Source organism: Botryllus schlosseri, chromosome 9, assembly GCF_051294905.1.
Source record: "Botryllus schlosseri isolate E-star chromosome 9, Bs_hap1, whole genome shotgun sequence".
Classification (NCBI taxonomy): domain Eukaryota; kingdom Metazoa; phylum Chordata; class Ascidiacea; order Stolidobranchia; family Styelidae; genus Botryllus; species Botryllus schlosseri.
Window position 1 is genome coordinate 10615752 of NC_137244.1, and position 27030 is coordinate 10642781.

At 40.6% G+C, this 27030-nt stretch overlaps 2 protein-coding genes across 3 annotated transcripts in view; both read left to right on the forward strand.

Moving 5' to 3' along the window:
• Positions 1-27030, forward strand: part of LOC145446521 (uncharacterized) — a 271204-nt gene that overhangs the window by 17255 nt on the left and 226919 nt on the right. The gene's annotated exons all lie outside the window — the stretch shown is intronic.
• Positions 1-27030, forward strand: part of LOC145446536 (uncharacterized) — a 38592-nt gene that overhangs the window by 7401 nt on the left and 4161 nt on the right. The window contains exons 3-7 of the mRNA XM_080324872.1: positions 6043-6128; positions 10353-10495; positions 12929-13144; positions 13522-13643; positions 25126-25255. Coding sequence (XP_080180998.1) covers positions 6043-6128; positions 10353-10495; positions 12929-13144; positions 13522-13643; positions 25126-25255 — 697 coding nt within the window. The remainder of the gene's footprint in view (positions 1-6042; positions 6129-10352; positions 10496-12928; positions 13145-13521; positions 13644-25125; positions 25256-27030) is intronic.

The window sequence follows — 27030 nt, forward strand, 5'->3', positions numbered from 1 at the left end:
GGAAATCTTCTCAATATCCATCCCCGATTCCCATATAGCAATATCATCAGCAAATAATCCAATATTCGTGGACACCATCATTTTGCAATTCTAATTTGTCGGACAAAGCTGCTCCAATGCGTACTTGAAATGTTCGATCATTTAAGAAATTTTGCAACCAATGCAACATTTTACCCTTGACATCCAGGTTTGACAATTTGTGGATAACCGCTCCTCTCCACACGGTATCGTATGCTTTTTTGATATCAAGGAATACTGCAATCGCTGATCGCCCATTGTGTATTGCTTTGTTGACGGAGTCATGCAAACCCAAAACATGATCAAGTGCACGTCTACCACGGCGAAAGCCGCATTGTGATGTATCAAGAAGTTTCTTACTTTCGAGATGCCAGGACAGTCGACTAGATATCATAGTTTCCATGACCTTGCAGAAATGACTTGTTAGTGCGATTGGGCGATAGGAATTCGGATCACTTGGCTCTTTACAATTCTTTAGTATTGGTACGATAATGGCGTGTTTCCAGGTCTCGGGTATTTGTCCTGATAACCAAGAGAAATTAATTATTTCCAACATTTTGCACTTACTATCGGGATCCAGGTGCTTGAACATGGCGTAGTTCATCATATCGCCACCTGGCGAGGAGTTTTTCTTAGTGGCCAGTGCTACATTGAGTTCTGAAATTGTGAATGGGACATTTATCTCCAGATTATCATATCTATCAGCATTTTCCAACAGTATTGTATTCAGCTGAGGTCTATTAAACATAGCCGCATTCGAATACTGCAATGTACTACTCGCTTGTTGAAACTTAGTAGCTATCACATTTGCTTTGTCGGTATCGTCGGTGATTATGCGATCAGACACCGACAAATTCGGCATTTTGAAGTTGGTATGTTTACCAGACATGGAGTGGACGACATTCCATACTTTTTTCAAGTTCGATCTATGATTCAAAGAGTCGCAGAATGATCTCCAAGATTCTCGTTTTGTAGCTAGGATCGTTTTTCTGCATTCCGATCTTCGACGTTTAAATTCTATGATGTCTTCAATGTCGAATGTGTGTTTCATTTTGAGAAATGCAGCTTTCTTTCTCCTTACAGCGCGTGCACAGTCTTCGTTCCACCAGCGGATCGCATTCTTTGCGTGATTTCGTTTCATAGGTATTGCTCTGCTTGCAGCGTTTATAACACACTGGTTAAATTCGCTGAATACGTCATTTATATCTCCTTCCACTACAGTGCCATCTAATGACATACCTGCAGATCGTGCAAATTCAGTCCAATCGGCTGTATGAAGATTCCATCGTAGCGGGAGTTCTCCTGATGTCCTCGGGACTTGATTTTTATAGTGCGTGAAGATGACGGTGTGATCACTGCCTAGTAGATCCCTCGTCACTTGCGTAGAGCATTTCGACGCGATGTCTGCCGAAGCTATTGAGTGATCAATCAAGGACCATCTTGTTACTGCGTTACTAGAAATATTCAAGTGGGTAGGATGAGTTAAATTCAAAGATACCAAGTGAAATCTGTCCATAACATCATGCAATCGTAGTCCTCTTCCATTCGTCGTGTTGGCTCCCCAAGCCCAGTGGTGAGCGTTGAGGTCACCTAAGATCACCGCTCTACTCCGCAGATTCCCTATGAAATCAAAGTAATTTGGAGTGATAGTAGAATCTGGGTGGCAGTAAATATTACAGATGGTAATTTCTCCCACTTTAACGCATAACGTTTCGACACCCGATGGGCTATCAAGTTTTATCTCTCTGTACGATAGTTTATCACTAATTATCACTGCCAGTCCTCCACTGCGAACTGTGTTGTCTCGTCTGATTACACGATAACTATTAAATTTTGGTACGTATTCGGGTATTAGATGAGTCTCTTGAAGTAGCATAATGTCTGGTTGCTTCCGAAGTTTTGATAAATAGTGCTTGAACTCTGGAATTTTCCGATAAATACCGCGACAGTTCCATTGTAATATACACAGTCCTTTATTGACTGCCATCGCTAACAACGTTAATGAAGGATGTCAGCGATTCACTGTCAATTGGTAAGCCGAGCCATTTTTGAGCCGCACATGAAATTAAATGAGATATGTCTATCTCCTCTTTGGATTGGCAAGATATAATTGTAACTCTGATTATCTCAGATATGAATGCAAGCATTACCAATGGGTGGAGGGAAGTCATCAGTGATAATATCGAGTCTTCTGGGATCTGCGATCCATTGCTTGGCGGGACAGTACTTTTTTCGGCTTGCGTTAAATTACATGCGTTTGGAATTGGATAGGTGGGCGGTTTAGGTTTCCGAGCATTCGGTTTTGGGGATAGGTCTTGGACCGTATTTGGCACTCGAGTTATATCGCTGTACAAAGGACTTTCAGGGGTAGTAGTGGGTCTACTCTCGACTTGTACTTTGGCTCTCGCTGTTTCGTAATCAATTTTCTCTCTTTCTTTCAGTTTCTGTATCTGCCGTTCTCTTTCGTATGCTGGACATCCACTATATGCAGAACTATGATTACCTGAACAGTTGACACATTTCATATCTCGCGTGCAGTTTGAATATTCGTGATCTCGCCCACCACATCTCGAACAGGTGGTTTTGGAACCGCAATTCTTTTTTGTGTGTCCGAATCGGTTGCAATTGTGGCATCTCAATGGTGGGGGATTATATGGTCTTGTCTTGAATTTCAAATAGCCGATTGCTACAGCATCTGGGGGAGATTCTACGTTAAACCCAAGCAGTACGGTGAGACTTTCTACGTATCCATCATCTGTTTTACGCTTAAGACGTTTTGCAAATGTCACTCCATAATTTGATAACGCTTGGACGACTTCATATTCAGACAGATCAGTTGGAACGCCGTTAAGAACGGCTCTGGAAGCATGCGTCCTATTTAGGTAGCGTGAAACTTTCACAGGGATGCGGGTTTTCGACTCTTTAGTAATTATCTCGTCAGTATCAAGAAGAATCTTTACCTGCTTTTCGTTGTGGCATTTGATCATAATATCACCTGATGGCAAAACCTTGATGTCCTTATAGTCGCCTACTATAGATACAATCCCATCATGAACTGCAATCGGATTCCAGTGCTTCATTTTGCGTGTGGTACCAGTAATGATAACTTTATGTTCGCTTACGGAGTTACTTCTGGACATACCTTCTCGGGTATTGGGTTCTTGATTCATGCAGAGTCTACTCCTCGGCGGTGGTTTGGTTGCCGTATCCTCATCTTCGTCAGTTGATAGAGATAGTTTGCGTTTTGCCGTATCCTCAATAGCAACCATGTCTTCTGAGCCGTTTTCCGCCATTGCGCGAAGGCAAAGGGCGTATTCCAGTCTCTTTCTTGATTACCACTGATCACTGCAATCTAGATGCGTCCGCACTCGACGGCTGTCGGAATCGGAATGGGTCATCCGACTTAGAAGCCACAGTTTTGGGCTGTTGTACGTATATGCGTTTACGATCACGCATTTTCTTTGGTAATCTCCAATTGCGTTCGTATTTTAGCAATCATTTGTAATCAAGCCTTTTCAGGTACGCTGTTCTCTTCGATAGATAAAGCGTCAGCAAACCACCGATTGTTGGTTATCTACGTTGTCGCAAAATTAATTGTAAATCTTACCTACGTTCTTCCTTGCTTAGCTTATACGTTACTTACTTTCTTCCCACATTTAAGGATGGTGTGAACCTCTGAAAGGTTCTGGTTCGTGTGAACGCGAACCTTTTTGAAAGGTTCTGTGTGAACACGAACGTGAACCTCATGACGTCACATGACGTCACATTGCTAATTCGGACCCTACATTTCAGTGAAGTGATATATATATTAATGTACACGATACCTAGCGACGACTCTGGTCACATATTGTCACAATGCTGAAGTTTATACTGACTTTATAAGCGTCGTCAGATGTATCAACTGCTGCAATCAAAGGATTTATAATAATCCTATAAAATCAATATCGTCCGTCGCTTTGCCAACAATTTTGACCAGGACTTGCGAGGGAATATAATCTTACGCGTTAACGGTCTAGGCCAGGCCGGACAATGTATTCGACGTCTGTGTGTTGCTACGTTAATATTGAGCAGAATGTAGAACGGGATTTGCCCCATTACCAAGTTATACAGCAGTAGCCAATACCCCAATCGCACGGAATTGGTTTTTATGATACAATAAACCAGGGTTGTAACCAAGTCACAAGGCTCCGAGTCACAAGTCAATCCCACTTTTATATTTTTGACTCGAGTCAAGTCGAGTCATTTTCAATTCCCACCGAGTCAAGTCCGAAACCAAGTCAGCGAACAGAGGATCGAGTCCGAGTCATGGTATTATGACTCGAGTCGGAGTCCAAGTCATTGTGTTGACTGCTCAGTTTCCAGTTAAAATCTTCCTAAACCCACTTTTTTAACTCTGATTGGTGATATTGAATGGTTCGCATTTATGATATATCAATTTTCCTCACTTTTAGCAGTTTCTGGCCGCATTTTCAAGCACCAGTACCAACAAACGAAATCCCAATAGTGTGTTGGCTTCGAAATTACAATGAAATGTCGATCTTGGCCGTCTGAATCTCGAGTCAATGACTTGCTTCGAGTCATGCGCAATGACTCGAGTCAAAGTCGAGTCAATACACTGATTGACTCGAGTCGAGTCGAGTCATTTCCGTATTTTGAGAAAATGACTCGAGTCGAGTCGAGTCAAGTCATCTGAAAATCGTGACTCGAGTCTGACTCGAGTCGAGTCATGACTCGAGGCATTACAACCCTGCAATAAACACATGAAATCGAGATGAACTCCGTACGCTTGCTAGATTTTTTACATCAGACAACGATATCAATTTTATTGATTGGTTAAATATGCATCATTCGCTGACTACCTACATGTAGCGTATTTTGCTCTTGGTGTCGTGTGATTTCGGGTCAAGCTCACAGCAGGAAGTTACTAAATATTCACAAACAGAAAGCTGGATATTTCGAGCCAACTTTTGTAACAAAGCAGGTAGAATTTTTGAGGTTGTCAAGGTGCATGCTCGTTTAGTGTTGATTTTTGTGCTGCCAGGGTCATGCATAGAGTGTGGCCCGCAGTTGAAATGCAATAAATTTCAACCAAAGATGTTACAATGACCTAAAAATTGTAATATATGAAAAAGGTTCACAGTGCAGAACCTTCCAAGGTTCGTTTGTGAACGTGAACCTCTAAATTTCCGAGGTTCACACACAGAACGCGAACGTGAACCTCACGTTCACACCATCCCTACACATTATTACGTCCATTCGGCTGTATCTTATGTGCTGCTGCTGCTGTACTACGTGTCAGATATCTTCATTCCATGGTATCTTGCTTTAGCTGTACTACGTGTCAGTTATCTTCATTCAATTCTATGTTGATGTTGCTGTCCTAAGTGTCTGCTATCTTCTTGTATATAGTTGTATGTTGTTGCTGTTGTCGTACTATTCAACAGCCATCTCCATTCGGTTGTATGTTTCGTTGCAGTTCTACGTGTCTGTTATCTTCATGCAGTAGTATGTGGCTTTTGCTCTTCTTAGTCAGCTATCCTCATTTGAGTCGGACTTGGGACGTTTTATTGAACTCAGACAGGTTTCTGCGCCTATAATCGGCAGCGCAGGATTCAGACTGCCGCGCAGAAACAATATGAAAGTGTGTCTTGTTGCATCGCGATATCTTAAAATTGCTGTAAGTGGTGGTGGTGGTGATGATCAATCACGTAATAATGACATGCAAGAGCAACCCGACACTATTTAGGAAAGTTAGGGATGTAAATAAGGTACAATATCCAATGGATGATACATATATTCACTTTCAATGGAAGTTGCAGTTATAAAAACGATATCTAGATGTTCTATATTAATAAATGAAATCTATATGTACAAAGCATTCAAAATCCGCTCTATGTCCGCTTCGCACTTTGAATAGAATCGACATCATAAAAGGTTTAACAAAGATTTCTCTTAATCAGACATTCCTGATCTGCACTCATAGAAACGTTCATAGTATAGTTATGACCTAATCAAAAATTTCAGGTTATCATTGGAGCCTTACACTACCAAAACTGCAGTATTGAATCTTCTTTCATCGTTGCCCAAGATTTTCCTTATCTTAACATCAGGTATATTGATTTAAGTATTTTTAATTCACTGAGGTGATTATTAGATCTGTAAGATAGAACTTGAATATACATTTCCGGACAAAACAACTAACTCTAACCTACTAGTGATGTTGATATGCCAGCGAGGAATTTTCACCATGGTCGCGGTATTGACAAATATCATACGTTTATATAATTTCGTTACTGTTGTCAACCACATATTGGCCAATGACACCAATCAAATAACAAAATTGATGTATCCTAAATGTGATTTCTTCATCACTTTGTATCTTGCGTTCTCGAAATATTTTCAACGAAATACATACATCTCAATATCCATTAATTACTTAGTATTTACATATAACATAAGATACAAAGATTTCAGAGTGTAGATCAAATCACTAAGCTCAAGTCGAATGCCATTTCCAAGAAATGAAACTTGAAACAAATTTCAAAAAATCTAGGCTTGCGATTCTAATTGGACAATTTGGTAAGGCTACAATGATCAAATTATCTAGAGCAGTGGTTCCTGAAATGCGTGCCAGCGCCCTTTTCCCTGGTGTGTTGGGCCAAAAAGGGTACGGTATGCACAATAGAAATTAGTGTGGGAGTCCATTACTTAACATCTATATTTTTGCGCTGGGAAAAGATATAATAATATGTGGTCACGTCATTCACAGTTATACATACGCTCCCTATAGATGTTCGTTGTTCATCGGCATGCAATATTGAGCTTTCAACCCAATCAATCATATCGACCAGAATTCTTTGCCAGCGAATCTTATTGTAAACACATTTATATAGGCATGCACAACGAGTATGATGAATTCCTAAGAACGCAACGCGCCGCAATGAAGTAAAGTGGCATTTGAAAGGAAATTAGTTTGCACGATTTTATTCCTTGATAGTGTCTGTCCTAAGATTTCTATTCAGTTTGTATAACGTGTAACGTGCTGCCTGTGAACGAACTGAGTCTGAGAATGAACGATTTGCAAGCAATAAATACCTTACCTAGCGTTACCATATTTTGGAATCGGCAAAGGAGGACACTTTTTCAAAATTTTCAAACTTTAAATCCTGGAGTAAAATCCGGCAAAAAATTGTAAGTTTCCACGATATTGTGGTTGATTGATTAAAAAAGAGGGAATACAGTTTTTCTTCCACACTTTACGTCGGTTGACTAAAAATAAATAAAAAAGGTCGTCACTGTCGTTCGAACCACGAATTTCCTATTTAGCGTCATTTATGCCCATTTTCACTCGAATCTCCCCACAATGTATGCTCTAAAAGCTGTAAAGGAGGACGAAAAAAGGAGGACATTTAGGCGTCCTCGGAGTACATTTTCAAATACCCGACAAAGGAGGACGTATGGTAACCCTACCTTACCATCACTTTTACAATCTTACAGTATATCAGGTACTCAAAATTATTTTCACCGGAATTAGGTATACGATATTTTCAGCACCATGAAAGGACATTTTTTTACCAGTAGGTAAAACGTAAGTAGAATTGTTACATTTGAGTTTGATGATGTTATACATTTCTTCGATAGTTCAAGGCAAAAGTTACAGCAACAAAGCAAATCAAAACTTGCGGACACAAAAACAGCAAACCAAATTTATTTTTCAGCTTCAGCCCTTTCAGATTCAGAATATTTTGCGGTTCCCTTAACGTTTGCCAAAGGGAACGATCATTTTAACGAATTCGTGAATTGTTTTAAACGGCATATCATTGATGCTCGAGACTGATCCAGCGAATCAGTATGTTAAGTTCGAATATGCAGCAAAAACATTGCTTCAGATTCTTGTTCAAAAAGGCCCATAAAACGTCTAATAATGTTTGCATTTAACAATAAAGCAGGTATTGGGCAGGGATGTCAAACTCGACTTAGGTCGCGAACCTGATTTAAACCTTTTGATCGCATGTGGGCCGGACCAGTCAAATCATGCCAAAATGTTACCCTCATATCTTTAGCCTTGTTGTTGACTTTAATACTTTATTTTCAAACCTATATATATAATGGTATATTACGGGTCATATTGGCTATTTTCTAACAACACCGTTATTCGTGAGCAATAGAATTCGAAGAAAATTTGATGTTCAACCGATTTATTTCAATTATAAACGCCAAATCAGTGGTTTTAGCGACGATATAAGTAAACATATTTCTGTAATTCCTTTGTATTCGTCGCAATGCGTTGTCAGCCGTAAGTCTGCGAATAACTACACCTACTTTTGGTCAATTTTCCACAAAACTTTGCACCCAGTGTATGCTTCATTGCCTTCTCAGAATTCGGGTCAATGTCCCTGACTGGCTCCGTAATATTCCTTAAGTGAGAAGCTGAACACGAGAATGTAGAGCTCCACAAGTCTTAAGCCCACGAAAAATTGACAGGTCACAAAATTGTCAAAATTGTTCACAAAGTCAAAAAAAAATTGCCACCTGCATTTCATTTGTATCGTAAATGTTGGCCCTGTCGGAGAACTTATCATTTGACATTTTACAGCTTGTAGCATACTTTAGAGGCCTGTCGTTGTAGACGGACCATTGTCGCTCATAGTTAATCATAAGCGGTCAAATGAAACATATAGGTTGACGTGGCGTAATGCTCAACGTACCGCAATATCCTAACTGAAGCAAGACTGCGTGGACATTGGTTCTTATATTAAGAAGCGCGTGACGTAAAATTTGGATGCATACAACGTTGCCAGAATGAAGCAACATCGTGTGTCACCAGCAGTGTTATCTCAACTTCGGTGTTGCCAGCAAACAACTGCTGCTGTTGAACGTTCTTTGTCCATTCTCGACAAGATACATAGTAAGGACAGGCACTTTCTACCCGAGAATGTAGGAACATATCTTTCGTTATGCTACAACAAATTTTAATTATTTCCACTGTAATGCGTGATGTAACTACTATGGATGGTGTGAACCTCTGAAAGGTTCGGGTTCGTGTGAACGCGAACCTTTTTGAAAGGTTCTGTGTGAACACGAACGTGAACCTCGTGACGTCATATTGCTAATTCCAACCCTATCTTTCAATGAAGTGATAGCCTATATTAATGTACATTGTACACGATACCTAGCGAAGACTCGGGCCACATAATGTCGCATTGTTGTAGTAGGCTACATGTATCAACCGCGGTTATCAAAGGATAAAAAAATCTCATAAAATCAATACATTCAGTTGCTTTGCCAACAATTTCGACGACGACATACCATGAAGTATACGCTTACGCCTCAATGGTCTTAGCCAGACCGGACAATGTGTTCGGAGTCTGAGTATTGCTACATTGATGTTGAGCAGAGTGTAAAACGGGTTTCTATACTCGCTACCGATACCATAAACAACACGTTATATAGCAGTAGCCAGCACCTTAATCGTATGGATTTGGTTTTAATGATACAGTAAAGATATGAAGTCAAGATTGACCCCGTACGCCCGCTCGATATTTTACATCAGAAAACGATATCAATGTCATTGATTGGTTGAATAAGCATCATTCGCTGACTACGTATATCGCTCGTGATGTTGTGTGATTGCGGGTCAAGCTCACAGCGGAGAGTCACTAAATATTCAAAACGGAAAGCTGAATATTTCGAGAAATTTTTGGTAACAAAAAACAAGTAAAACTTTTAAGGCTGTCATGGTGCATGCTCGTTTAGTGTTGATTTTTTATGCTGCCAGCGCCATACATAGAGTGATCCGCAGTTGAAATGTAATAAACTTGAACCAACGATCTTATAATGAAGTGCAAATTACAATTTACCAAAAAGGTTCACAGTGCAGAACCTATCAAGGTTCTGTTGTGAACGCGAACCTCTAAATTTCCGAGGTTCACACACAGAACACGAACGTGAACCTCACGTTCACACCATCCCTAGTAACTACCGGAATTCTACATAGGTCGAGATCTCGTTAAAATAAGTTTTTTTCGTGTAAAAACATGTCAGTTTTCAAGTCAAAAAAGTTTCTTCAGCCCAAACTACTTCGTAAGGACAGACTGATTCAACCAGATATGAAGATAAGTAGTGCAATTCTAACATTATGTGTGAAAACACCAAATTAATATATTAGGGCATAATTTTGTCAAAATTAAGTTTTTGAAGGTCAAAAAACGTAAAAATTAAGTTTTTTAGTTCAAAATGTTGCGATTTGCAGGTGCAAAAAAATGCCCTAGTTATAAGCGGTCTGTTTGGCTTTAGTAAGTTCAAAAATATTGATATTTCGTCTGGCATTGCAGCATTAGATATTCTGATGATCGCAGAACTCATATTAAGTGGAACTTCACCTACTTGCCGGAAAGCTACAACAAACTTGGATTGGTAACTTTGATGTATGCGCCGCCTATTTATGCACTCAAAAATCAAACATTGACCGTTTTAGGTGAGTAGAGTTTACATATTGTCTATATTTATAGAATAATAATGAAGATACGAAGATTTTATAGACATTTTTTATTTTAGACTTCAGTACCGCAATTTGATCGGTTTCGTCTTTCAAATAAAAATGATATTGCCAAGCTCCCCACTTACCCCCAAAATGCATTACACCAATCTTATGTAGAAACTTTGTCCAAACTGTACCTTGAATACCTATACCCCGCTTTCCCCGCATGCCGTGTGGCATTCTAATTTTATTTGACGTATTGCGGCACTCAATAAATCTTGTAGGGCTAATCTTAAATCGTTTCACTACCGCCAATGTGATACCAGGCGATCGGTATTGAATTCCCACCTAAGCCAACAATTAAGGTCATATCGTTACAAGCGTGAATGGTGAGCGCATCTAGAATACCGTTTCCACAACTTCATATACACGAAATAGCACGAGGATTCGTTTGGCGTTCGTCCAATTTAATTCGTCGTCACGTGCTAGATTTACCTCATCGAGGACATCAAAAATATTCTATCAGGTCTTATTGAAACTACCGTGTCGCAAATGCACTTGGACCTGCTTGCACCTGGGTTATTGTCGTGGTTGTACGTTACATCAAGTTGCCCCTGTATAATCTGAGCGGACAACTATCGACAATATGTTGGTACAGGCTGCGGGGGATTGAGTTTGGCGTCTCTAATGTATAGTCAGCATTTGTAACTCATTGCCTATAGACAAGGGATACTAAACTATTTTAAGTAAAGGTATACATACAAAAGATTGATGGAAATTTCTTATCTGACAAACTCAGGGCTGTGGAGTCGGTAGAGTTTATCACCGGCTCCAACTCCGGCTCTGACTACAGACATTTTCATTATACCGACTCCAACTCATACTCCGACTCCACACATTTTCAATATACCGACTCCAACTCCCGACTTCGACTCCCGAGTCCTTAAACGTAACGAGTCCGACTCCGGCTCCGACTATTTTCTCAAGAGAACTCCGACTCCGACTCCAACTCTGAATCCATCAGTATTACCAATTTACTTCGAAAAATATATGCCACAGTGACGGTTAAATGACTATCACATAACCATGAAACATATGCCTTATGCAAACATGTGATTTTAACGATGACATGCCATATTGTTTCGTTGTGGCACAGAAATATTCACTATGCAATTAAGATGGAAGAATGCCTTTCTAAATACCCTTCCTTTTTCATATTTTTGTTTATAAGTTTTTATAACATGAACTCTTTAATACCATAATATGTATGAACCATTCAACGATGACATATATCCAATCCTGTGTAATTAAAATGTACACAAAACAATCGATGTGTAGCTCTTGTGTATGAGTCAGCAACCAATACAGAGATGTGACTTGCTCATTTTGTCATTACACACCATACTGATTTCAAGCACACACACTCTCACTACTTGTAAATATTGGTCAGAAACGAAATTTAGGATGTAGTCAAATAGCATATGTCTATACAGGCACTCAGTCAAGTATTCAAGGACTAGGAATTGCAGTCTTTCTTAGTCATTTGTTCGGCCCAAGCAGCTGAGCTACATCTGCATATATTTTCAATTTTGTCAAGTGGGAAGCAGCGTTTGGTTATATTTACATCAATTTAACAATGTTACAAAATTAGACGATGTATTTAATCTGTCATCATGGTATTATTCCAAATATCGCATCAATTTGCGACGGCATCTCAAAGATGCATATTGCGATTGTCTTCCTCTGTGCCACGGAATGGCAATTTGAAAATGATGTTTAATTTTATCAATATCTTAACTAAGAACAGTGATTGATGGTGTATAAAAATCACATTCTAGTTATTCTTAGTAATTTAAAGATACATTTGAAAGCAATTGTTCTCTTAATAAAGAAGTTGGAGTCGGAGTTGGAGTCAGGGTCATTTTCATAAACTCCGACCCCGACTCTAGTCAGTATTTGTTCTACGACTCCAACTCTGACTCCGACTCCAAGGCGTGCTAAAAAGAGACTTCGACTCTGACTCCGACTCCATCAAGCGAAAAATTGCCAAACTCCGACCCCGACTCCACAGCCCTACTGACAGTACTTTCCCACCTTTTTTTCGTTGTGGTGACACACATCACCGCCCACTTGTACTGATGATGACAAAAAATTTGTGATCTCTCCCGTCTGTCTGCCAAATTCTCATATATTTGTCTACTTGCTTCTTGATATACTAAAAAGGTCACCACCTCCGCGCGTGACTTTAGGTTAGAGGCTAATTACTGAATAAAATGTCAGCACCACGGGTGAAACCAAGTAACTACTGAGACAGATGATTAGGTCCGCGGTTCTGATCCAACACTGGAATGGTCCGCATTCTGACCGCGGTCCGTTAATTGAGTACCCTTCCTATACAGAGCAACAACTTATTCTATAGTTTACCAGCAGCATGTACATCAGAAATGACTATTCCGACGTTCGGACAAATGTCGATGTACAATATCACGTCCACGGCAATGGGTCATTTCGGAGATACTGCAGAATGCTCATGCTTACGAGAAGATGAAACTCTGTTCAATACAGACGGGACTCCAGCAAATACTGCTGCAGTATGCGCATATAATACGGTCTGGTCAGGTTGCGAAAACCTCCAATGCTGGTCAGGTAATGCAGCCTACTGTAATAACAGCAGCTAATGATGAATAATAATTAGTCGGAGTATGAGAAAAAATAACTCAATCGCCAAATTTTCCCGTTAAACAATTATCGTATTTTTCAACCTTCACCAATATCGACTCTCGAGTTGACATTGGGATTTATTATGCTAACTCGAAAACAGTGTCTCTTAACATATTTGTGATCGAGACCAAATTTCCGATTTGAGACTTTTCCGCCATCTACCACCACTTAACTTGTTAGGCAAAGCTGATTACTACAAAATATCATCAGCTTTGCTAACCCAGAGCAAATCTAACGACGACCAGTTAGATAACCAAAGCTTTAATTTTAAAACCTGAAAACCTCATACATTGTGCATTTAGCACCTCGAAGCGTAAGGATTTCTCAGTTGAACCAAACCACGACTGCACAGCATCCGTTTGAATGTTCTTTCAACGAAAGTTTTCCATCAGTGGATAGTATTATATTCAAAATTGATAACCACGTAGGTACAAATTATTTTATTTTAATACTTGCATATTGACATATTTGCACATTGTCGCAGTGGTTTACATATATGATTTATTGAATATATAGATGTTAACTAAATGGTCATTGTGATGCCGACTAATGCAATCCAATCGCTACTTTTCGGGCAGAAAAAGGTCCGTGAGTTATAAAGAGCTACTAAGATGGATTATTTCAAATGATAGCGCTACCGATATCTATACTTACACCTTCAACTGATTAGCTATAATTATGGCTTGTTTGGCATTTTTAATTTACGTGGTATTATCTAACATCGCATTTTATCGTGAGGATTTAGGCATGTAACCAGAACGAAAATTTTGTGGGTGCGATTCATTACAAGCCCCATGCTACATGGTAAATGTTTCTTCGAAAATATTTAGACAATATTAGCATAATTATACTGCAATTTTAAATTCGGATACTTTGCGTCCGCTCACTTTGATCGAATATGCGAATATATATATATATATATCGAATAGGCGGTGAAACGGCTTTGTCCGAAATAAGCGGGATATCAATTGCTTGTTACAAGATCATGCGTAATGGCAACAGGGCTGCAATGACTCGAGTCATTTTTGTCAAACTACGGACATGACTCAACTCGATTCAATTTGTGTATTGACTCGACTAGGACTCGAGTCATTGCGCATGACTCAAACCAATTCATATGACTCGAGACTAACACGGCCAAGATAGACATTTCATTGTAAATTCGAAGAATAGTAAAGTGACCACCATATTTTGATTTCGTCTATTGGTAAAGATACTTGAAAATGCGACCAGAAACTGCTAAAAGGGAGAGAAAGTACTATATTATGAATGCAAATCATTCGTTTTAATAATATATTCATATTAAAACCCGAAGCTTTTCGAGCTGACACTTCTCAAGGGCAATCGTCAGCAAATGGAGAATTTCAAAAACATGCATCTAGCTACATTGCATACAACCAATTATGACGTCATAGAAACAAACAACATGAGATACAGGCAAACCGCGAGCGCAGCTAGTGGACAATTTTTAGATTCACTACAAATTCCTTCTGCTGACACAAGCGCGGTCGGTGGATTTTAATATAAGTCGATTCCAGTGCAGACAGATGGAAATTAGTGCGGCCTCTACCTAATATCGAAAATCTTTCATCGCGATAGTTTTTAGCGCAAGTTGCATTCTCAGCCAAATGCTTGCCGATGGCAGAGTTCATAGCCATGGCCTGATTACGTTCTAGTATTCGGAGATCAGTTACGGCTGCGTCTTCGCGAGAGTCCAATATGCGTGATCTAATAACGCTAGGGACATGTTGTTTGATGCGTTCCTGCAAGCGCTGAGTTGTTCTTCCCACGTACCGACAATCACAGTGGCACTTGAAATCATAGACTATATTGCTTTGTTGAAAAGCAGGAAGAACATCTTTGCGCGTTGCAGGAAGCAATTGTTTGGTGGTAAACACAACATTAGTTTTTACGTTATCGTAACAGCGATTTACAGCAGAAATCAATTGTTTTTCAAACCGGGAAGAGATGGGGCCCAGCCACGGCAAATGTATATATACATTTTCCTCAGACCGTGTGTTCGTGTTTTGTGATTTGTTGGGATTGAAATTACTGAGTTTTCTGTCCACAGAGCTTTTGATGATGTGTTCGGGGTAGCCGTTATCGATTAGAATTTTGCGGATATATTCTAGCTCCGCGTTTAATTTTACATCCGAACAAATCATCAAGGCTCTGTGCACCAATGTGCCAATCAAATTTAGTTTACGGCGATTCGGGCTAAAAGAATTCCAGCGTATGTAATGCCCTGTAAACGTTGGCTTCCGGTAAACCGAAGTGACAAAGCTAACACCCCGTTTTTCCACCAGAACGTCTAAGAATGGTAACGAGTTAGCACGCTCTTTTTCAAATGTGAATTTTAAAGACGAGTGTAGAGAATTCAAGTTAACGAAGAAATCATCGAACTCCGTCTCATTTTGACAGATAACGAAGGTGTCGTCGACATAGCGACGGTACATGAATGGAGGCTTGGTTTCATCTGCGGCGAAAAGTCTGTTTTCATGGAATCCCACAAATATATTGGCTAAAATCGGGCCAAGAGGGCTACCCATAGCTACACCGTCGGTTTGCATGTAGATGGTATCGTTAAAACTAAACTCAACAGAGCAAGTAGCCGTATTAAGAAGTTCAACGAACACTTTACGCGAGAAGGAAGGTGGTGCTAAAACACCACCACCATATAGCGCGTCCGCACAGATATCAATGGTCTCCTTCAGCGGCACGTTCGTGAAGAGGCTTACGATATCATAAGAACCGAGAAACATATTCGGGTTTGGAAGGTCGGTGGTTTTCATCTCGTGCGCGAATGTAAACGAATCAGCGACGCAATGCGAATCATACATGGAACGCACTGGTTCCAAAACATCGATAAGCCACTTCGCGAGCTTGTGCTGCGCCGATCCAATCATAGAAAGAATTGGTCGAACGGGCACATTGGTTTTATGAGTTTTTGGCAGTCCGTACATACCAGTGATGAGCATCGGAGCGGAGTCGGAGTGTATCCGGAGCGGAGTTTTGCCAATTTTGTAATACTCGGAGTGGACCCGGAGTTTACTACAGATATTTTTCCGGAGTTTACCGGAGTGTTGTAAGTTTTGCCCCCGGTATCTTTCGATAGCTCTGACCATAGAAGACACTATTGATTACAAACCAAAACACAGACAGTTGACACCTTGTAAAGTTGTAATATGACGGATAACATGCAAAAATGATTGCCAAGTGCATAGCAATCAGCCATCTGCACTGTAATTGGGGACTGGAGAGTAACCTAGTGATCTAGCAAGGCATTTTCGTTGGGCAGTGTCTGTAGTTCACTAAATTAAAGGCGCCCAATATCATCCGCAGTGCATCATTTGCTCCCTGCCTTGAGATGCAGTCTTTGAATCCACAGCTGAATGTCTTCATATTATGAGATAAGATCTCCAGAATCTTCCACGTTGCTGTCATTGCAGTCTTCTATAGTCACATTCCTCCTTGCGTATTTGTTTCGTGACTGATTTTCATGCTACCCCAGTAATTGTGCGAAACATTTGCAATCAGCAACATACAGCGGGGCTTCCCAATGGTACAACCTTTAGCTACCCTGATTCTTCTTGCAAGTTCATGATCATAACGGAATATATCCCATTATCCTGATGACATTCAAGGTAGTAATAGGTCCATTTTGTGAAAATGTATTCCCAACGTTGGTATCAGTTGAAACAAGATAATATGTGACACCACTTTTGTGAGAACTTTTCGCAACTTTCATCGTACTTCGCTACTTTACTACTCTGCAGTGAGAGATATCGATAGTAAGTGTTACATCAAGATTACTTTTATATCTGTGAGAAATATACATACAACAAGCAAGTTTCTGGATTGAAACAATAAAAACTTATACAATGTGTTATAATGATTGAATGACGTTGCGACGAATTTTCGCTAGTAAGATCCGCTTACAGGGGCATAGCAGCATCTAAGCCCGCTTCAAAGATTTCAACAATACATAAATCACTAAGGTAAGCTGATCTTACCCAGTAAAAACAAAATATTCCGAATTTCTGAACAGCCACACTAAATAACTACAACCGTCTGCTTCGCTCTGCTCGCAACTTGCATCAACTACGCTTCCTTCAATATTGATTGACGAAATCAGTCATCCAGAACTCTTCTGAATTTGCGTCATGTAATGTTTGTTTTGATTGAGAAATGACTTTGATGTGATAAGAAAAATCAGCACCGCAAACAAGATTCTGCTGCTGGTCTGTCTCAAACTCCGAATTCCAGATATCATGTAGCAGCTTTAAAATTGGAAGTCATAGTCATTTAGTCAACTCCAAGGAGCGTCGATCGGTGCGTCAGTGATGCATCAAGTCTGTTTAGTGCAGCTCCATCAACTGTTTCATGGCGATGCGGAACTTAATTTACTGAAACCTGTGATGTGATCGTCGATGTAAGTGGTAGTTAGTTCGGACTGACTGGTTTGCCTCCGTCGACGTCAAGTGGGTTACCCACAAAGAGGCAGAAAAAGAGTGATATGTGGAAGGATTTCACTCTGAAGCATGATAATAATGGCCAGTATACTGGGTTTGCGAGATGTCAAAATTGCAATGTTTGGCTAAAGCATCACAAGTTGACAAGTGGTACGTCGCATTTTCGAGGACTTATCGAAGCGTGTAAGAAGAATGGATCGCAGTTGAAGATAAGTTCCTTTCTTTCTTCCAACAAAAAAGTAAGCGAGAAATCAAAGAAGAAGTTTTGCCGTGGTGTTGTGGTTGTCTACTTTGTATCCCATGATAGCATACCACTGAGCTCTGTTGAGGGGAAGCACCTCAAGCAGATGGCTGATGCCTTGATCGAAATTGGGGCAATGCATGGCAAAGTTGAGTGCAGACGACGTTATGCCATCCAGATTTACGGTGAAACCTAAGTTGGATGAGGAGGCTTCATCTTTGAAGCGGAAGCTGTCAGAGGAACTAAGAGTTGCTATCAAGAGTTGCTATCATTGGGATTCTTCGACAATGTTTTTGAATAACTACCTCTACCATTATGGATGTTTCAGAGACTGGACAAGATTCTTCGGGTTATCTCGGAGTCTGGGATTGAGCTGCCCGGAGTCGGAGGGACTTTGCCCCACAGTCCAAAGTTGTCGGAGGGACTCGGAGTCTGGAAAAGCAGACTCCGCTCATCACTGGTACATACGTGGCCTCTGTGCCCCGACCGGTCTGATGGAGGCATAGACCTCAGGTGATATGGAGCCGTTTTTCTTGAGGCTGAATAGTCGGCGCTGCATCCGTCTTTCAATCTTGGCGATGTTATCGAATTCAGCAGCGGGACCAAGTGTCTTGAATTTTGATTGGTCACCCAAGATTGCTTCCATTTTGAGTATGTAATCCCGTTTGTTTAGGATTACAACCCCAGAGCCCTTATCCGGCTTGCTAATGTGAATGTCTGGATTCTGTCGCAATGCTCTTATTGCACGAAAACATTCCTTCGTCATTAAAAAATTTTCCGAATCAATAGGATATCCACAATAGGCATGTGCCAAATCACTCAATCTTGCTTTGAGGGCAGGCAAATTATCAGCGGAGCTCGCCTTGCGATGATATAGTTGAGCCATTAACACTTCAAATTCTGCGAATACCTCTTCACTTTTGATGGTAGTAGGTGGTAAACAAAAGTTGAGACCATGAGACAATACGAACTCTTCAGTGGACGTGAGCTTGTAGTCCGATAAGTTAACAATATTTTTCCCGTCAGGACTAGCATTGTTACCAAAGCGTTGGGTAATAAGACGGCTCAAGTTACGTTCATTCTTAGCCAAGTTCTCTTTTTCCTTTATGGTATCTATAGATGCCAGGTACCGGGTGAACCGAATCAAATCAAAGAATGACAAAAATCCACGAATTTCTTTCTGTAGTGACCGACATATACGATGTAAGGTAGCAAGCAACTTGTTGTTCTTGTCGATTTCATCATATATAAATGCACGCTCAATATTTGGGGTGAGGCGTGCTCGAGACCTCTCTATCCTACCTTTGATAAACTTCGGTAACGTCTTTTTGGCGATGCAAGCCTTCAGAAAGGCTGTTGTAGACAAAGCTGTTCTCAATCTTCCCCGACTCTTTATCAGCGTATTGATGGTATTTAGCTGCTGCTTGTTGTACCGTTTTCGGAAGTATTTGAAGAGACTCTTTGGGGTACAGAACTTTAATATACATTTTAATAATATATTCATATTAAAACCCGAAGCTTTTCGAGCTGACACTTCTCAAGGGCAATCGTCAGCAAATGGAGAATTTCAAAAACATGCATCTAGCTACATTGCATACAACCAATTATGACGTCATAGAAACAAACAACATGAAATACAGGCAAACCGCGAGCGCAGCTAGTGGACAATTTTTAGATTCACTACAAATTCCTTCTGCTGACACAAGCGCGGTCGGTGGATTTTAATATAAGTCGATTCCAGTGCAGACAGATGGAAATTAGTGCGGCCTCTACCTAATATCGAAAATCTTTCATCGCGATAGTTTTTAGCGCAAGTTGCATTCTCAGCCAAATGCTTGCCGATGGCAGAGTTCATAGCCATGGCCTGATTACGTTCTAGTATTCGGAGATCAGTTACGGCTGCGTCTTCGCGAGAGTCCAATATGCGTGATCTAATAACGCTAGGGACATGTTGTTTGATGCGTTCCTGCAAGCGCTGAGTTGTTCTTCCCACGTACCGACAATCACAGTGGCACTTGAAATCATAGACTATATTGCTTTGTTGAAAAGCAGGAAGAACATCTTTGCGCGTTGCAGGAAGCAATTGTTTGGTGGTAAACACAACATTAGTTTTTACGTTATCGTAACAGCGATTTACAGCAGAAATCAATTGTTTTTCAAACCGGGAAGAGATGGGGCCCAGCCACGGCAAATGTATATATACATTTTCCTCAGACCGTGTGTTCGTGTTTTGTGATTTGTTGGGATTGAAATTACTGAGTTTTCTGTCCACAGAGCTTTTGATGATGTGTTCGGGGTAGCCGTTATCGATTAGAATTTTGCGGATATATTCTAGCTCCGCGTTTAATTTTACATCCGAACAAATCATCAAGGCTCTGTGCACCAATGTGCCAATCAAATTTAGTTTACGGCGATTCGGGCTAAAAGAATTCCAGCGTATGTAATGCCCTGTAAACGTTGGCTTCCGGTAAACCGAAGTGACAAAGCTAACACCCCGTTTTTCCACCAGAACGTCTAAGAATGGTAACGAGTTAGCACGCTCTTTTTCAAATGTGAATTTTAAAGACGAGTGTAGAGAATTCAAGTTAACGAAGAAATCATCGAACTCCGTCTCATTTTGACAGATAACGAAGGTGTCGTCGACATAGCGACGGTACATGAATGGAGGCTTGGTTTCATCTGCGGCGAAAAGTCTGTTTTCATGGAATCCCACAAATATATTGGCTAAAATCGGGCCAAGAGGGCTACCCATAGCTACACCGTCGGTTTGCATGTAGATGGTATCGTTAAAACTAAACTCAACAGAGCAAGTAGCCGTATTAAGAAGTTCAACGAACACTTTACGCGAGAAGGAAGGTGGTGCTAAAACACCACCACCATATAGCGCGTCCGCACAGATATCAATGGTCTCCTTCAGCGGCACGTTCATGAAGAGGCTTACGATATCATAAGAACCGAGAAACATATTCGGGTTTGGAAGGTCGGTGGTTTTCATCTCGTGCGCGAATGTAAACGAATCAGCGACGCAATGCGAATCATACATGGAACGCACTGGTTCCAAAACATCGATAAGCCACTTCGCGAGCTTGTGCTGCGCCGATCCAATCATAGAAAGAATTGGTCGAACGGGCACATTCGATATCACAAAACATAACTATAAAAAGTGGGTTTAAGAAGACTTTAAATGGAACTGAGCAGTCAACATAATGACTTGGACTCGGACTCGAGTCATAATATTTTGACTCGGGCTGAACCCGCTGTTCGATGACTTGGACTCGGTGGTGAATTGAAAATGACTCGACTTGACTCGAGTCAAAACTATAAAAGTGAGATTGACTTGTGACTTGGAGCCTTGTGACTTTGGTACAACCCTGAAAGGCAAACATCGCATTGAAAAGACTGTTATGATTTGTATTTAATACATTTCAGCAGCGCTATAATGCACCAATTTGCATTGATCGTATAAAGCGCAAAAGATTTATGCATTCACATTATATGTACCATTCTACAGTTCTGTATTTCGACACCGAACGACGAAAGAATTTCTACATACCATTTGATATATTACTGCGTAAATCAACATATAAGGTTAAATAGTACTGTAATTCTTCAAGGGGCCAAAAGACCATTTTTACCTAATAAAAGTACTCCACAAAGCACTAGGAAACTTAAAGCTATAAGTTTTTCGCTACCCACAAATCTTTTTGCATACCGTTCTGGTTTACGAGACGGACACAATTAAACAGGAGTAAAAGCGACTAGAAGGCTGTCAACTTTAGTTTTGTTCCGTTCCCGCGATATTGGCATAATAAAGCGGTTGTCCGGGTTATTCAGTGTCCAAATTCAGAGGAGTTGACTATATAATTATAGGGCTGTGTTTGAAATGGATGGAGTTTCAAACATTACGTCTTTTGATACGGATTGAAATATATATTTACCAAATAGTCCTTGAAATCCTTATTTTATTTGTGGTTGATGATGGTTTTGGTCAGCAACTGCTTCATATGACTATCGATAGTATTCGTGGTATTGGACACCTTCGTAATTTATGGGATTAGGGATAGGGCTTTCATTTCTGTTGTTTGAATATAAATTTGATGTTTGGCATTATTTCGGCGGCATATTTTCCCTGCCTCGGTTTTGGTACACCTGTTTTTTGGGCCGATTGTCAAAGATGTCGCCCGGGGAGCCTTACATCAGCTAGTTCAGGGGTGGGCAAACTACGGCCCGCGGGCCGCATGCGGCCCGCGAGAGTCTAAAGAAACTTATTAAAATATTGATGAAATGTGTACTAAAAATCGAAAGAATGCAGGGACTTGATTAAACTTTTTCTCAGTATATTTCACCATGATAATTCTAAGAAAGTATTCTCAAACTGGGGGCTGCGCCTCCCTTGGTGGCGTGAAAGCATCTGAAAGGGGTGCGAAGCTGAGCTCAACGGAAATTTTTTGTCGCGCACCGCGTTATTTCCATCCAATTCATAATTATCCAGGGTTGTAACCAAGTCACAAGCTTCCGAGTCACAAGTCAATCTCGCCTTTATAGTTTTGACCAGTATTGGGATGACTCGAGTCATCTTTTACGTATGACTTGACTTGACTCGAGTCACTTTGCTAAAATGACTTGACTTGACTTGACTCGGCGTATCAGAAATGTGGATTGACTTGTGACTCGGAGCAAATTTCACGAGTCAATTTCAAGTCATCAAGAAATCGGTGCCAATTAAAATCACTGTATCTTGCATATGGTCGAATTGTTCACGAAACGCTAGTGCAACCCGTGAGAGCGACCAATCATTAAATGATCGTGCGTTTTACTGAGCCTCCATTGTTCTCTCACAAATAAACTGTCGTAAACTTGTATAGTAAAGTAATTTAATAAGAAAAATGTTTATTTCTGTTCTCGGTTCTTACCTTAATCAAACCTCTTGTTTTAATGAAATTAAATTGAAAGATAATTCATATAGTTCTCAGCCATTAGCGCAGGCTTGGATTGTATCATATCAATTTGTAAATGGGTAATGTATTGCATCTTAACAATTCGTTTCTTTATTACCCATTTTCGCTGGTAATTATATACTGGAGCTATGCAATTTTTAGGTAGTTTAGCAGTTATGCGTATATGTGAGCGATACAGCGCCTTCTTGCGTGTATATTTAACTCTATATTCGATCATCGGTTCAAAATCAATGACCACTCAATCTGCATTTCAGACAGCTAGAAAAATGCAATGACGTAATCATGCCTCATACTTCGAAAACGCAAATTAACTTGAATTGTGACTTGACTCGTGACTTGACTTGACTTGACTCGACTTGACTCGAGTCACCTCCAAAAATCGAGTGACTTCACTTGACTCGAGTCACCTTCGAAATTCGATTGTCTTGACTTGACTCGAGTCGAAATGTGCAATGACTCGAAATGACTCGTGACTCGAAGGTAGTGACTTAATTCCAACACTGGTTTTGACTCGAGTCAAGTCGAGTCATTTTCAATTCACCGCCGAGTCAAGTTCGAGTCCAAGTCAGCGAGCAGAGGTCCGAGTCGTGGTATTATGACTCGAGTCCGAGTCCAAGTCATTGAGTGGACTGCTCAGTTTCTCCTTAAAGTCTTATTAAGCCCACTTTTCATAACTCTGTTTCGTGATATCGAATGGTTCGAATTTATAATATACTAGTTTTTCTCACTTTTTGCAGTTTCTGGTCGCATTTTCAAGTACCAGTACCAATAGACGAAATACCTGTAGTGTGATTAGGCTACTTTACTATTCTTCCAAATTACAATGAAATGTCGGTTGACCGTCTTAGTATCGAGTCATATGTCTTGGATCGAGTCATGCGCAATGAGTCGATTCCAAGTCGAGTCAATACACAGATTGACACGAGTCGAGCCGAGTCATTTGCGTATTTTGAGAAAAGGAGTCGAGTCGAGTCAAGTCAAGTCATCAGAAAATCGTGACTCGAGTCGGATTCGAGTCGAGTCATGGCTCGAGTCATTACAACCCTGTAATTATTGCTCTGTATTTAGTCTGAATTTCATGTTTAAAAATCTCTCATCCACAGTCGTAACCTTCCATGCCATTAAACTATCCGTTAGGTATGCTAGCATCCTGGTTGCGTTTTGTGATATGACGTTAAGGGGGGGGGGGGGTGGTGCGAAATCTTTTACGATCATAAGGGGGGCGTGTCTTAAAAAGTTTGAGAACCACTGTTCTAAGATTAATACTTCCTATAGTATTTTTATGTTTAATTTCTGGCGCGACAGCCGATCTCAAGGCCCACGCAATTTGAAAGGTTTCAACTGCTAAACATCACAGAAATCTTACACGAGATAGACATATTTCGGATTACGAGTGTGATTTCAGATTGGCCACTCCGGTTTCAATTATTTCAGTGATGTGCTTATTAAAAACGATTTTCGCGTGTCTCAGGTAAATTCGTCTTCTGTATGCGTAGAATTCGGTAATTCTATTTTATCTGCACATAGTAGAGGAGTATTTGAAGCTAACATGGTTATGGTGCTGTCACTATTGTGTGTCCTGGTACGGAACCAAAAGTGGAATTAGTAAATCAATGAACAGATCGCTGCTGACTGATTTAAATTTCAATCCTCATCCAAGAATCGGGACAACCGACTTTCATCTCTATAGTTTTGAGAAATTGGTTATTGACCAGCCTATGAAATCTCGCCACTGTTTCTGACGCGTGTACGATAACATCAAAGCAATTTTTGGTTTGTTTTAAACAAGCATATATATTATCTCCATGTCCTCACTATATAATCAAATACCAATATTGCGTTTTGGTATATAATCCCAATTTTATATAGTGCGGCCCGCGAATGGATCCAGATGTTGAATGCGGCCCGCGAGCTCACAAGTTTGCTCACCCCTGAGCTAGTAGCTTCACCTCGTAAGCTTGACCCCATATTCAAGATTTTGTGGATGAAAATCATATGCTATAATTCAAAGGATAAATTATCGACATAAACGCGGAATACGTGTTATAATGCGCTACATATACAACTGAAATATGTGCCCCACATCGTATGAATTATGCTATATTCATGATAGAACATGTCAAATGCCATAGTTCATGCGAATTACGCCAATCTTCCCGTGTCGATATGTTCAAGACCACCTATGAAAAACAGCTCTTGCGCTAAAATTTGGTATTAATTTCACGTGATCTACAGATTGTGTCCGAATCATACTTATTGAAATCATCGGACCACGGAAAATACTTATCTTGCGAAGTAACATCGAATTACACGATGGCCATGGGCATGAAAGAACAATCCCGACAAACGAAGATTATCGTCCATTGTAAGTATGGCTTGCCTGTTTCTTGCTGCAGATATAGGTCATTGCGCTTAGGCATCTCCACTGTCACTCTTTCTAAGCCAGTATTCGAGGAAAGATTACCTTGAACCCATTTATTCGTAAGTGCTTCAAGTGAGCGATTCACTTCTAGTATTACCAATGGTTTTCATGTATGACTGGTGGGCATAGGCCATGCTATTTACACGGATGCAGGATGTTCAAGAGATTTTGAATACAACATTCTCCAGAATCTAAATTCTATACCATCTACTCAACATCTTCGAATGAAAAGGCCATCACAATAGCTCGATAATAATTAATCAACGAAATTGGACTTACCACGAAAAACCGGTTACTGCAAACTATTTCTGCCTATATCAGTGCCTTTCAACCTTTTTGGTATGTCTAACAAATCCGCAGACAGAATGTCAGGAGCTACTAGCTTGCCTGTTCAAGGCCTCTTTCAGAATCTGGTTACTAAATGAAGGTCAGCAGTCACCCGCAGGATATTGAACAATGATTTCGAGTGACATGTTTCTCATGCCCATGCATATTTTGTGCACCGTAGGGCACACCGGAATATTCCACGCAGAGCTCTCTACATCAGTAGACTTACCCCCTGGGCTTCAGAGCAGTTTTAGCAATTTCAAACTGCTCCAGTTCCAGCTCCGGAGCTCTCTTCTATTATAAATTAGCTCCGACTCCAGCCCCAGAGCTCGTTGTTACCACTGCTCCGGCTCAAGCTCCGGCTCCGGCAACTATCGAATGGTTCGGTTGTATAGCCGTCGCAAGAAACCGTCATTTTGTGTGGGTATACACAGTCCGGTGACGTGATAATGACTCCGTGTGGTCCGTCGTCGAAGTCATAGCCACTCCAAGACGCACCCCATGCCATTGCTATGTAGACTTCTTGTACACATTGTAAAGCAATAAAACAGTGGCGTGACGTTTTAATACCGGCACTGCGCTCGCTAACATCAACCATACAGTCTAATGTAATCTTCCGCTGGTGCGATTTGTTCAAGTGTAACTGCTGAAATGAGAACATGTCGCGACCTTATCAGCAGAAATCCACTTTCTACCAAATACCCAATGGTTTGAGGTTCGATGATCTCGTTACCAGTCCAATCCGTCCGTCGATCAAGTTTAATGGATTCAAACGAATCGAATAAACTCAGATTTAGTAACACTGAGAATGTGGTGTTGCATCAATATTCGACATCTAAATTCAACGCCATACATTGTACAAGTCAGTAACGAATTAGACTACAAGCTCACAGGTGACATTGCGCGATAATTCAAGAATACGAGTGTATCAATCAGACAAGAATGAATACAAAAAAATTGAAGATTACAAATTGGAAAGCGCGCATCCAATCACTAATCACCATCTTATATCCAACACCACGGGCTGGGATTTCGGACATTGCATTGACTGCCTCGCATCGCAGCATTTGTATGCGGACAACGACGTTAAATGGGCTGCTTCAACACGTTTCCTGAAGTAAACGATTATCGCCGGGATGACTTTCAATTCTTAGGCATACATAATAACCCAATGTCTAATGGCGGTACAATTAAAAACTATCAACAAAAAGCGTGCATTTGCTTATCCAATTCCGAAAGGAAACGGTATTTCTCGGCGTGCAGAAGCGGTATATGCGCGCCTCCAAGTCAACATGTGCAGCACGGTCACGTTTTAACCTCTAGCGTCACTTATATTCGTCTCATTACTCATTAGGTCAACAATTCAGCTCACATAAGCATCCATTCCGTTT